The 13,462-nt window shown below is 40.1% G+C and overlaps 1 protein-coding gene across 6 annotated transcripts in view; it reads right to left on the bottom strand.

Annotated features, from left to right (window-relative positions):
* The window catches only part of ttc7a (tetratricopeptide repeat domain 7A), a 132,806-nt gene that overhangs the window by 105,730 nt on the left and 13,614 nt on the right, over positions 1-13,462 (bottom strand). For all 6 annotated transcript variants that reach the window (XR_009815472.2, XM_061963042.2, XM_061963050.2 and 3 more), the window contains 2 exons: positions 4,705-4,835; positions 1,789-1,913 (listed from right to left, as the gene is read on the bottom strand). Coding sequence is in view for 5 of the 6 variants with exons in the window: in XM_061963042.2 (XP_061819026.1) it covers positions 1,789-1,913; positions 4,705-4,835 (256 nt within the window). In the remaining variant the exon portion in view is untranslated. The remainder of the gene's footprint in view (positions 1-1,788; positions 1,914-4,704; positions 4,836-13,462) is intronic.

The raw sequence follows: 13,462 nt of genomic DNA on the forward strand, positions 1-13,462 counted from the left end.
TATACTATCGATTCTGGATCAGTTCGGTCGTTTGTCAGGGTACAAACTGAATATTCAGAAAAGCGAACTATTTTTTGTGAATAATTTGGCAAGGTCACTCCCGCGCTCACAATTCCCCTTTAAGATCTCGGAGGAAGGATTTAAATATCTGGGTGTGTTCGTCTCGAATTCTCCCACAGAGCTGTTCCGTAAAAACTTTCAAGCACTGTTGGACAAATGTAAATCGGACTTGTCCAGGTGGGCTGCCCTCCCCCTATCCCTAGTTGGCCGCATTAACCTCATAAAAATGATTTTACTTCCGAAATTTTTATCTCTCTTTCAGCACATCCCTATATGTCTCAACAAATAATTTTTTGTTGGCCTTGATCAACAACTTCTTGCTTTCATTTGGCAAAACAGGCCAGCCCGCCTTGGGAAAGCCACTCTACAGCTCCCTAAGGCGGAGGGTGGTCTAGCACTTCCAAACTTTAGAAATTATTTCTGGGCCTGCAATATTAATAAACTTCTGTACTGGGTCCATTGCGACTCCCCAGCCGCCTGTCCACCTTGGGCTCACATAGAGATGGCATCGTCTAATGGTTCCCTGCACGCGGTGATTTGCTCACAGCTACCATTATGTTCATTGGGGACCTCCCTAAACCCAGTTGTTAAAAATACCATTAAAATTTGGACTCAATTTAGGAAACATCACGGCTTGCACAAGGCTTCCAGCGGTGCTCCGATTTTGAACAATCCCGCCTTTCTCCCTGCCTGCTCTGATTCTGCGTTTCGAACTTGGTCGACTAACGGACTTAAAATTCTCAATGACCTATACCACGATGGAGTGTTCTCTTCCTCCGCTTCTCTGTCAACAAGATACAATCTGCCTAATACTCATTTCTTTCGATACCTCCAAACAAGGCATTTTATTAAAAAACAATTTCCTCACTTTCCCAACCGCCCCCCAGAAGCAGAAATTGATCGGTTTCTCTCCTTTGACTCTGACCAACGACGTTTAATATCTGTCATATATAATGAAATCAGCCTTCTGAATCCACTTAATACTTCACCTGTCAGAGAATCATGGGAGCATGACCTTGGAGCACCTATACCTGACGGGAGGTGGAGAGAGGCTTTGAGGCTGGTACATTCATCGTCCATATGCGCTAGGCATGGCCTAATACAATGTAAGGTATTACATAAAGCACATTTCACCAATGCTAGACTGGCTAAAATATACCCCAACCATAGCGACACTTGTAACCGCTGTAGGCAATTCCCAGCTGACCATTTGCATATGTTCTGGACGTGCCCAAAACTCTCAAGTTTTTGGTCGGCTATTTTCGACACTGTTGGGCAGGCCCTCGATAGAACAATAACACCCAGCCCGCTGACTGCCCTTTTTGGCGTTCCCCAGGTGGACGGTTTACCTGCAACCGCTCGTCATGTCATTGCGTTAACGACTCTGCTGGCTGGGCGTACAATTCTTTTTAAATGGAAGCTTGCGTCTCCGCCGAGCCATAACAGTTGGATACAAGATGTCTTGCGGTGTCTCCAGTTAGAGAAGCTTCGGTTCTCTCAGAAAGGATCTGTGTCATCTTTCCATAAAACTTGGGGCCCCCTCCTAGACCTTATTAGAGACAAGCTTGACATCACCCCAAGCGATTCGAGTAACACAACTTAGACAGAGCTGACCGCTGAAACATAACGTGTGTGTGTGTGTGTGTGTGTGTGTGTGTGTGTGTGTGTGTGTGTGTGTGTGTGTGTGTGTGTGTGTGTGTGTGTGTGTGTTTGAGCGTGAGACCTCACCCTCTTTGCAGCAAACACAGGTAAGCGCTCTGTAGAGCCGCCTGAAGAAAAAAACCCAGGTCCATGTCCACAGGTGGAGCAAGCAGACTGAGTTTGGCTGTCTTACTGTGGGGCGTTGTTACGGTCTGCAAATAAAGCCATTATCACCTTAACATCGACTTAATCAAAATACCTGTGTACACTTGCAGACCCATAAAATCTATTAATAATGCATGGCAAATGAAACTTCCAATACAACACATTTGGGACCTTTTACTGACATCTTTTTATGCACATCAATTCCCATAACACACTTCGGATCGAGAAGTTCATTTATATCTGTATTACATAGGGATGGATACCTTTCACATTTGAAATTGGAAGCATGCAATTGCAGTCGTTCTGACGTTGTTTTTATCACAAAATAAACCAAAATAATAAGTCTAAATATAGTTCTAAACATACTCCAGCTCATAAACTAACGATAAAACATGCTTCTTTTTTTTTTGTCAAAGTATAATTTGGGAGCAATTTTGCGGCCGTATTTGATGCACTCAGCAGTGTACATGAATGAAGTGTTAAAAGGGAACTGCACTTTTTTTGAACTTTTGCCTATCATCCACAAACATGAAAGACATGAAAAAAGATGGATCTTTTTTTAATGCATCGTAACTTGTAAAACAACGTAAATACAAGTCCGCTTACAACAGAGCTAATTGGAAGTCCTCTATTTCGCCCATAAAACCCAATAAATAACCATTCATAGGCTCCATTGTAAGCAGATTTTTGATCTCATTTATTTAATATTTAAAATGCAAAAAAAAAAACAAAAAAAAAAACATCCATCGTCATCCATCCATCCATTTTCTACCGCTTGTCCCTTTCGGGGTCGCGGGGGGTGCTGGAGCCTATTTCAGCTGCATTTGGGCGGAAGGCGGGGTACACCCTGGACAAGTACATCCATCGTCATGTCTCTCATAATGACGGCGTGGCGCAGTGGAAGAATGGCCGTGCGCGACCCGAGGGTCCCTGGTTCAATCCCCACCTAGTACCAACCTCGTCATGTCCGTTGTGTCCTGAGCAAGACACTTCACCCTTGCTCCTGATGGGTGCTGGTTAGCGCCTTGCATGGCAGCTCCCTCCATCAGTGTGTGAATGTGTGTGTGAATGGGTAAATGTGGAAGTAGTGTCAAAGCGCTTTGAGTACCTTGAAGGTAGAAAAGCGCTATACAAGTACAACCCATTTATCATTTATCATTATTGTGAACGATAGGCAAAATTCCCAAAAAAGTGCATTTAAGGGACCAGAAGGTTGTGTAAAACTAAGTATATATAAAGGCGCAATAATGTTTAAAAAAAATACACACAACGACCAAAAAAACATATTAACCTACTTTTGCCAAAATTCTCATTAGCTTTGGACCAACACTCGTGGAAAAAATATGACTTGTGTGTGAAGCATGCCAACTGTGGTGGCTGCCTCTTTGTATTGTTTGTAAATACAACACTAGATGCTTTTACTTTTGGTTTTTCATAAGTTTTGTTGTGGCGAGTATGCATGGCTTCCTTATTTTATTATCACCATATTTGAATAGTGTACTGATGCTTTTTACTGCAATATTTGCAGAAAACGTGCAAATTTGAAGCTATGTTTTGTCAGGCAAAGTGTATTTATACACTGTTACTGAGAGTGAGATATACAACATTTCCTATGTGTGTGTATGCTTGCTTATCTGGCACAAGATACCTTTGTCATTCAATGGCACTCTAGCTTTCCCAGTTAACCTTTACTTTCCATAATTTTCTTCGATGCAATGAAAATGTTTCTACGCATTTTTGGCGAGAGTAGCGTCTTCATGCCGCACAACATGGCATGTTTACACGACAAAAAACTCTTCAATTAAAAGAAATGTCTCATGAGAAAGTGCTGTGTCGGTTCGCGGCGGCTCCTATCTGGGGTCAACATGGCGCCCTGTAGTCACGTGAGGGGCTTTTGACCAATCATTTATGAGATTGTTTTAAACAGAGTTGTCCATACTCTCTCTTTACACCGCCCTGGTCTATAGTGTGTTGCCTTAGTCAGGAAGTAGTCTATGCCATTCAGCTGTATGCGCCAGGCTTTTCTTTTGTTGATCCTACAAAGTATTTAAACTATGAGCATTGTGTTGAAATATGTGTGTGTTCAAAAACAAGAGAAAAAAATACAAAAATTTGTGGTATTTTACTTGAACTAAGCAAAATGATCTGCCAATAGAACAAGAAAATTCGGCTTGTCAAGACTTTCCAAAACAAGTAAAATTAGCTAACCTCAATGAACTCAAACATACCTTAAAATAAGAATATTCTCACTACAAGTGCACTTTTCTTGGTAGAAAAAAAAAGAGACCTTTTTGCTCAATATGTTGAAAAATATTCTTAAATTAAGTAAATGCTAGTGCCATTATCTTGACATAATGATATGCGCTCGGCATCATGATTTTTATTTTTCATGCTTGAAGTAAGAAATTATTACTTTAAAAAAGTAGTTTTATACTTGTGAGTGTTAATGACACAGCTTTGCATCAGTTGATATTCTAGTTTCAAGTATGTTTTACTCAATATAGGTCATAAAATCTCAGCAACAAGCTGTAATAGCTTACTGAGATCATTTAGGACCAAAACCCTTAAAACAAGTAAAATACTCTAACATAAAATCTGCTTAGTGAGAATAATTATCTTATCAGACAGAAAATAAGCAAATATCACCCTTATTTGAGATATTTAATCTTACTTAGAAGTTTTTACAGTGTAGTACTGCCTGACTTGTGTCAGTACCTATCCCTAATCACATATTTTGTTGACATCACTAAGATAGTAATTCAATTTAACTTATTTGTGAAAATCTGTTGTTTAAAGAGTCTGGTTTAGGAATTAGAACCAACATTTATTTGGAAGCACCTTATCAAGCTCCTGCAGATATGACAGAGCAGCGTCGCAAGCTTTGAGATAACAGGAAAGACTCTCTTCCTCCCTTTCTATCAGACGAATACGAGACACTGAAGAAAGTGCCTGGTGGTCCAGAGATAAACCTGGAACACATACAGTACAGACACCACAGTCAGGAGTTTAACGAGAAAATACAACACAAACACTGACAGTTGTTTATCATTCCTTCAGCAACATGAGCATGCTCTTGGAGGACAGTGCTGTATACAGTATAAATAACACACGGCATTTGGGATACGCTCCAGAACCACTGTGACACACACAAGATAGAATATGCTAGTTAGTGAACGCAGTAGTAACCAAAGAAATTTAAATCTTGAGCGTACCTTGGTTAAGGGCACTGTTTAGAAATGAATACAGTTGCACTGAAAATTATTCAACACTCTTTGTAAATTCTGAATCCATCCATTTTCTACCACTTGTCCTTCTCGGGGTCGCAGGGTGGGCCCGAACCAATCCCAGCTGCACTCGGGTGGAAGGCAGTGTACACACTGAACAAGTCGCCACCTCATCGCAGGGCCAACACAGATAGACAGGCATTCACGCTCACACTAAGGTCAATTTAGTGTTGCCAACCATATTTTTTTTTATATATATAACACTACATTAAAAATTAAATGACATATTGACTGTTGGTGACTGTGTTGGTGAACTGTGCTGAGCGATGTTTAATTTGTTTTTGTTTTATTGGTTTATCAATTCATTTTCAATACCACTTGTCCGGTTTAGGATTCCAGGTAAACTGGTCGACTTTGGGCAAGAGTTGGGGTACACACCCAAGACCAGGGCCATTGCAGTTACGGCTGTATTTAGCAGTGAATATAAATGAATAAAAACGTATAATTACCTCATAATATCAATTCACAATTGTCCATGCATTTCTGATTTTTTTTACTAACAAATTGATGAATAATTTGATTCGAAATCATATGTGAAGTTGACAAGCAGATATTTAGGTTTTTTTGATAGCAAAAAAAATGCTTGGAATATCTTGTTTCATGATTAGCTATAATAAAGTGTAGAATATTTGCAAATGCATCCAGTACATTTCTTCTGACAAAATTGAAATAACAATTATATTTAGCGTTATTGAGCACATTATTTCCAGTCCAGATCTGGCTCCCCCGGGCCTTGAGGAGGACACCTGTGCTCAACACTGATTGGCAGTCAGTCATAAAGCACAAAGAGACAAACAAACATGCATACTCTTATTGACACCTACTGTATGGACAAATTAGAGACTCCGATTACTAGGAGTGCTTCTTTACTGATTTCAAAGTGGACGACCATTGTTGAAGATACTGGCTTTTGTCAGGACAAATCTACAAGTACAGTTTGCCAAATCCATCTTTAAGTTTCGTTTTTTTACCTCCAGGTGTGCAAAAACTACACTTGAATCAAATGTCGAAAAAAATAATAGCTATAACAGACATAAATAAGTTATCATTTTTTTAAAGCATGAAGGAAGAAAAGCCTAACATGCTTGTTTGGGTTTTTAAAGTGAGGGGAAGAAAAACCCAAACAAGCGTGGGGTAGACATGCAAACTCCACACAGACCTGTTAAAACGAAGATTCAGACCTAGATATACCGACTGTGAGAATATTAATGTAATGCATACTTGCCAACCCTCCCGGATTTTCCGGGAGACTCCCGAAATTCAGCGCTTCTCCCGAAAACCTCCCGGGACAAATTTTCTCCCGAAAATCTCCCGAAATTCAGGCGGACCTGAGTGACGTGTCGACAGCCTGTTTTCACGTCCGCTTTCCCACAATATAAACAGCCTGCCTGCCCAATCACGTTATAACTGTAGAATGATCGAGGGCGAGTTCTTAGTTTCTTATGTGGGTTTATTGTTAGGCAGTTTCATTAACGTCCTCCCAGCGCCGCAACAACACACAACAGCAGTCACGTTTTCGTCTACCGTAAAGCAGTTTGTTTGCCGTAAACAGCAATGTTATGACACTCTTAAACAGGGCAATACTGCCATCTGCTGTACATGCATATGTGACATTAACATCTAGGGCTTTTAGAGAGTGCAGTGCACAACTGCGCACACAACAAGGAGACGAAGCAGAATGCATCATCAGAGAGGGTGTCCAGCATGGTTAGAAAAATAGTGACAGAGAATAGAACAAGGATGGACAATTCAACCCTTAACTCAACAATGAGTAGATGAGTGTTATGTGTGTGTATATGTGTAAATAAATGAACACTGAAATTCAAGTATTTCTCTTATTTATATATATATAAATATATATATATATATATATATATATATATATATATATACATATATATATATACACATAATATATATATAATATATATATATATAGCTAGAATTCACTGAAAGTAAAGTATTTCTTATATATATATATATATATATATATATATATATATATATATATATATATATATATGTATATGAAATACTTGACTTGGTGAATTCTAGCTGTATACTCCTCCCCTCTTAACCACGCCGCTAACCACGCCCCCCACCACGTCCCCCCCCAACCTCCCGAAATCGGAGGTCTCAAGGTTGGCAATTCTGATGTAATGTCAAATTTAAGTGTCACAATACACCGAAGCTAATGCAGATTTCAAAATTAAATACTTTATTTATTTAGATACATTTTAGTTTTGCGTAGGGATGTACATCGTTAGGATTTTATCGATACCGATACCAATATTGATATTCCTTATTGATACCGGCATTATTCGGTACTCTTATCGGTACTATATGAAATTGGTGTAAATAAAGATGTGAAAAATTTTTTTTTATTACAATTTTTATTAGCTTTTTTTTTTTAAATTATTATTGTTTGCCTATTTGTGATTATTCCAAAGATGATAAAAAAACATTTTTGTTATATTTTTTTATAGGTTTCCAAAACTAAAGTCAGAGTCGAAAACTATGCCCAGATGTTTCACTTGTAGTGATGGAGTTAAAGACAATGATTGTAGTTTTGATATGTGTTTCTCTCTCGGGGCCTCAGGGCCAATGACTAAAACTTCAGTCTAGTCCTGGTTAAGCTGTAAAAAGTTATCTGCCATCCAGGACATAATATCTGAAATGCATATACAAGAATATAAATTGGTCTTGTGTGATCAGGAGGCATGGTAATATCCAACTGTGTGTTGTCAGCATAACTGTGGAAATTAATTCCATGTCTCCTGATGACACTGCAACATGGAATGATGTAAATATTAAAAAGAATAGGACCTAAAATTGATCCTTGAGGCACATCACATGTGATTTCATGGGTCTTTGAGGAGCATGTATCAATACTTACCAAGAATATTCTGTGTGAGAGATAAGAAGTGAACCATTTGTGAACAGTACCAGAGAGGCCCACCGGGTGTTAAAACAGGGGTCTCAGACACGCGGCTCGCGGGCCAATTGCGGCCCGCGAGACGTTATATTGCGGCCCCCACCTTAATATGAAAGTTTAATGTTAGTGCGGCCCGCGAGCTTACTTGTCAACCCTCCCGATTTTTCCGGGAGACTCCCGAATTTCAGTGCCTGCCCCTCCCTTAAATCTCCCGGGGCAACCATTCTCCTGGACAAATTTATTAAGGGCGTGATGGCACTGCCTTTAGCGTCCTCTACAACCTGCCGTCGCGTCAGCGTGCCGGCCCAGTCACATAATATGTGCGGCTTCTGCAGACAAGCTTCTGTCTTGCAGTCACTGTAAGACATACTTGTTCAACAGCCATGCAGGTTACACTGAGGGTGGCCGTATAAACAACTTTATCATTGTTACAAATATGCGCCACACTGTGAACCCACACCAAACAAGAATGACAAACACATTTCGGGAGAACATCCGCACCGTAACACAACATAAACACAACAGAACAAATACCCAGAATCCTTTGCAGCCCTAACTCTTCCGGGCTGCAATATACACTCCTGCAACCCCCCAAACCCCCCTCAGTGTGACCTGTATGGCTGTTGACCAAGTATGTCTTGCAGTCATTGGCGTGTGTCTGTAGAAGCCGCATACAGCATGTGACTGGGTTGGCACGCCATCACGGCACGCCCTCAACATTGTTGTCCAGGTGAAACTCGGGGGAAAAGTTGCCCTGGGAGAATTTTGGGAGGGGCACTGAAATTCGAGAGTCTCTCTCGCTCCCTGTCTCGCTCTGGGTAGCTTCCGAAGCGATACAAAACTGTGGTGGACCCCAGTGCTGATACTCCGACAGAGAGAGTCGCTGGGCGAATCGGACGTGTAACACGTTAGTCGTGATGTTAGCCCGTTCGGGGCTAATTGTGCTACCGTAACTGTAAACTCCACAGCGAGCCCCCCCTCCCGTTGGCTGCAGACAGAGATGATTTTTGTTATTTGGGTCCAAAATACCCCTGCAAGGGCCCTGCGTTAGTGGAAAAGCGGCAAATGAGTGAAAACGACAGAAACGTTGCCATGGGGACGAGGGTTTTCTTATGTGCCTGGCTGCAGTCACACCGCGACACCTGTCCGTCAGTAATAAAGTCCCTGATAACCTGGACCAATTCAAACCGTTATTAGTTTTTTTATTGTTTAATTTGCATTGTCTCACACGATGAATACAACATATATTTTTATATGATGCCGAACAACACTCCAGGAGCAGTCACTTTTTTGCGCTCGCTATCCCGGTACTTTCCGCCGACCGCCGCGTTGCTGTAGGGAGGAAAAGCGGAACGACACACATTGCGGAAATAACCTTATTCTCCGCGCCGGCTAAATACAAATATATTCTACAACCCCAAACATGTCTTTTTCAAAGCCTGAAGTGAAGAGAAAGGTTAGTGATGAGCAAAGACAATTCCAGGAAAAGTGGGAGATGCAATATTTCTTTATTGAGCACAGGGGCACCCCGACGTGTCTTATTTGCACAGAGAAAGTTGCGGTGCACAAGGAATACAATTTGAAACGTCATTATACAACTAGACATGCTGAGGAGTATGCAAAATACCAGGGAGATGAGAGAGTGAACCAGGTTGCAAATTTTTAAAACCATTCTACTGAGGCAACAAGATTTATTCAAGAAAGCAAGCGAAAAGAGCGATGCAGCAGCTAGCTACATGGTGAGTGAGATTGTTGCTAGGGCGGGAAAGCCATTCAAAGAAGGTGAATTCATTAAAAAGTGCATGTTAGATTTTTTTTAAGAAATCTTTTCTTGCGGCCCAGCCTCACCCAGTTTCTGCATCCAGTGGCCCCCAGGTAAATTGAGTTTGAAACCCCTGATTTAAAAGAATGAGGTGATCTACTGTATCAAAGGCATCACTGAGATCTAGTAGAACCAATACTGACAGTTTTTGAGAGTCAGCACTCAACCTGAGATCAATAACAATCTTTAAAAGGGCTGTCTGTGTACTGTGGTTCACCCTAAACCAGACTGAAACTTCTCTAAAATATTGCATTAATTAAAAAAAATCAAATAGTTGTTTAAAACCAAGTTTTTCTAAGATTTTACTTAAAAATCGTAAATTTGATACAGGTCTGTAATTATTAAAATTGTCAGCATCCAAATGGCTCTTCTTTAGCAGGGTCTCCCCGCCGCTTTTTTAAAAGCAGCAAGAAAGACCCCCGTTTGAAGCAAACTATTTAAGATGTTTAAAATCTCCTCTCTCAAATAACCATAAAATATTCAAAAAAAATTGGGTTAAAATTTTATCTAAAATACATGTGGTGGGTTTTATTATAGAAAAAAACCTGTCAAGCATCTCAGCATCAACCAGGACAAAACTGTCCAGCGTTCCCTCATGTAAAAACAGACACTCTGATGGATTAAAAGCAGTGTGAGAAGATAAAACCCTAACCCTTTGTTCTCAGCCCCACCAAAGCCCGCGAAAACAACAAAGTCAAATAAAGTGAGGTTGTAGCAAACAGTAACGTCTTGGTGATAACAAATGGTTTAAATTATTATTTTTTTAAATTTCTCAAGAGTGTATAAATCGACTCCATCCGATTTTAAATATGTTTTCATGATGGCCTATATATTTGCTTCTAAACCTTTCAAAATACGCCCAAATCTGCAGTAATTCAGGTAAATAAACTCTAGACCATCACCTGAAATCCAGAAGGGCCTTGATGTACCTCTAGGTCACGTGATTGCAACCCACCTATAGTCCTGTTTGGATGAAAAATAATCAAGTGTCTTTTTAGGTCGTTTTTACCATTTCCGGGTCTAAATTAGCTGTCAAAGTGTACCAACATGTCGGATTACATCCTCGTCCTTCTATTATCCAGGTGAGAGGCATGATTTATGGCCTAGAAAAAACTTTCACGAGCAAAGGAAGTGAGGAAGCAGCTTACCACTCGATGATGTAAACATAAGCACATACCGTATTGATCACAATGCCGGCTATAAATAGCTCGTTTGCGTTTGCGCTAATGATAACAATACCACGAATCCTTGGTTAATATTCAAGTCATGAAATGTAAATGAAGTATTGTTGGCGCTTTTTTGATTTTTATTGGGTTTTATTAGCGGATTAGAAGACCTCTCATTGGCTCCACTATAAGCAGACTTTTATTTATGTTTAGTTAGAATGCCTTAGAAAACAAATATATCCATGTTCATGTCTGTGAATGATAGGCAAAATTCCCCAAAAAGTGCAGTTTAAGCATGTTTGTTTCATTTCTGACAGCAGTGAATGCTTGTGCAAAAAACACACAAAGGTGATTATAAAACATTCATGTTTCCTGGAGTCCATGTAATTGTGCGCTGACATTGAAGATAATGTACACGTCATTGTACGTCTTATATGTCACTATATCGATATGGGTTATAATGCGTGAGAAATTCAGCTGTGGTTTGTGCGTATGAGGTGCCTTAAAATGCAGAGTTCTGATGCCATTTACTGTACAGATTTGAAAGGAATAAATACACAGGAAGCCTCATTATAATGTGATTGTGAGTTAATGTGAACACAGCAAATGTAAAGAAGAAAAAAAAAACAGATGTGAAATCTTTCTGTGGCATTCCAAATGTGATTCTGGCGATATAAACGATTGTCTGGAAACACTGGACATATGTTGATAAAAAGAGACATTGTACGTTACAACATTGATCGCGGGGTCTTCCGTGCAGCCCGCGAGACATCACATTTACCAAGAAGATTGGCATGTTTTGCCTAAATTTGGTCCCATGAAGTTTGAGGTGAGGGGATATTGCCGCCGTTTTGTGGACCAAGACAGAAGCGATGGTCAATGACCACAGTTCTCATTTGAAAGCAAATTGAGCACATTATCAATTTATATGACCAAATCCAAACAAGTTTCCCCACTCATGGTGTAAATTAACTATAACCAACAAATAAAGTCCACACACGGTAGAAAAGAGAAGTGTAGGATCCTTCTCTTATTGTCTTATTTGTATTTGACTTTACGTTTGGGTAACATTTTATTAAACAAACCCGTTCTCTTTAAAGTAACATTGAAATGTATCACAGCTATTTATTTTATTGAGAAATGTAGTTAATCATAAAACTGGCACCCAATGTTATTAAAAAATATTGATTTTGAATCAAGAATCATTTTGACTCGAGAATCGATTCTGAATGGAATTGTTACCCCCAAGAATCGAATCAAATCGTGTGGTGACCAAAGATTCACAGTCCTACTCTTAATACCCAGTGTTTTATCGATTATACTTCATATTGCATTTTTGTCAGGGGTTGTTAAAGTTGAAGTACAAACCCCGTTTCCATATGAGTTGGGAAATTGTGTTAGATGTAAATATAAACGGAATACAATGATTTGCAAATCATTTTCAACCCAAATTCAGTTGAATATGCTCCAAAGACAACATATTTGATTTTCAAACTGATAAACATTTTTTTTTTGCAAATAATCATTAACTTTACAATTTGATGCCAGGAACACGTGACAAAGAAGTTCGGAAAAGTGGCAATAAATACTGATAAAGTTGAGGAATGCTCATCAAACACTTATTTGGAACATCCCACAGGTGAACAGGCAAATTGGGAACAGGTGGGTGCCATGATTGGGTATAAAAGTAGATTCCATGAAATACTCAGTCATTCACAAACAAGGATGGGGCGAGGGTCACCACTTTGTCAACAAATGCGTGAGCAAATTGTTGAACAGTTTAAGAAAAACCTTTCTCAACCAACGGCGTGGCGAAGTTGGTAGAGTGGCCGTGCAGCAATCGGAGGGTTGCTGGTTACTGGGGTTCAATCCCCACCTTCTACCATCCTAGTCACGTCCGTTGTGTCCTTGGGCAAGACACTTCACCCTTGCTCCTGATGGGTGCTGGTTAGCGCCTTGCATGGCAGCTCCCGCCATCAGTGTGTGAATGTGTGTGTGAATGGGTGAATGTGGAAATACTGTCAAAGCGCTTTGAGTACCTTGAAGGTAGAAAAGCGCTATACAAGTATAACCCATTTATCATTTATATAACTATTGCAAGGAATTCAGGGATTTCACCATCTACGGTCCGTAATATCATCAAAGGGTTCAGAGAATCTGGAGAAATCACTGCACGTAAGCAGCTAAGCCCGTGACCTTCGATCCCTCAGGCTGTACTGCATCAACAAGCGACATCAGTGTGTAAAGGATATGACCACATGGGCTCAGGAACACTTCAGAAACCCACTGTCAGTAACTACAGTTGGTCACTACATCTGTAAGTGCAAGTTAAAACTCTCCTATGCAAGGCGAAAACCGTTTATCAACAACACCCAGAAACGCCGTCGGC

The sequence above is a fragment of the Nerophis lumbriciformis genome, linkage group LG02 (assembly GCF_033978685.3).
Source record: "Nerophis lumbriciformis linkage group LG02, RoL_Nlum_v2.1, whole genome shotgun sequence".
Lineage (NCBI taxonomy): Eukaryota > Metazoa > Chordata > Actinopteri > Syngnathiformes > Syngnathidae > Nerophis > Nerophis lumbriciformis.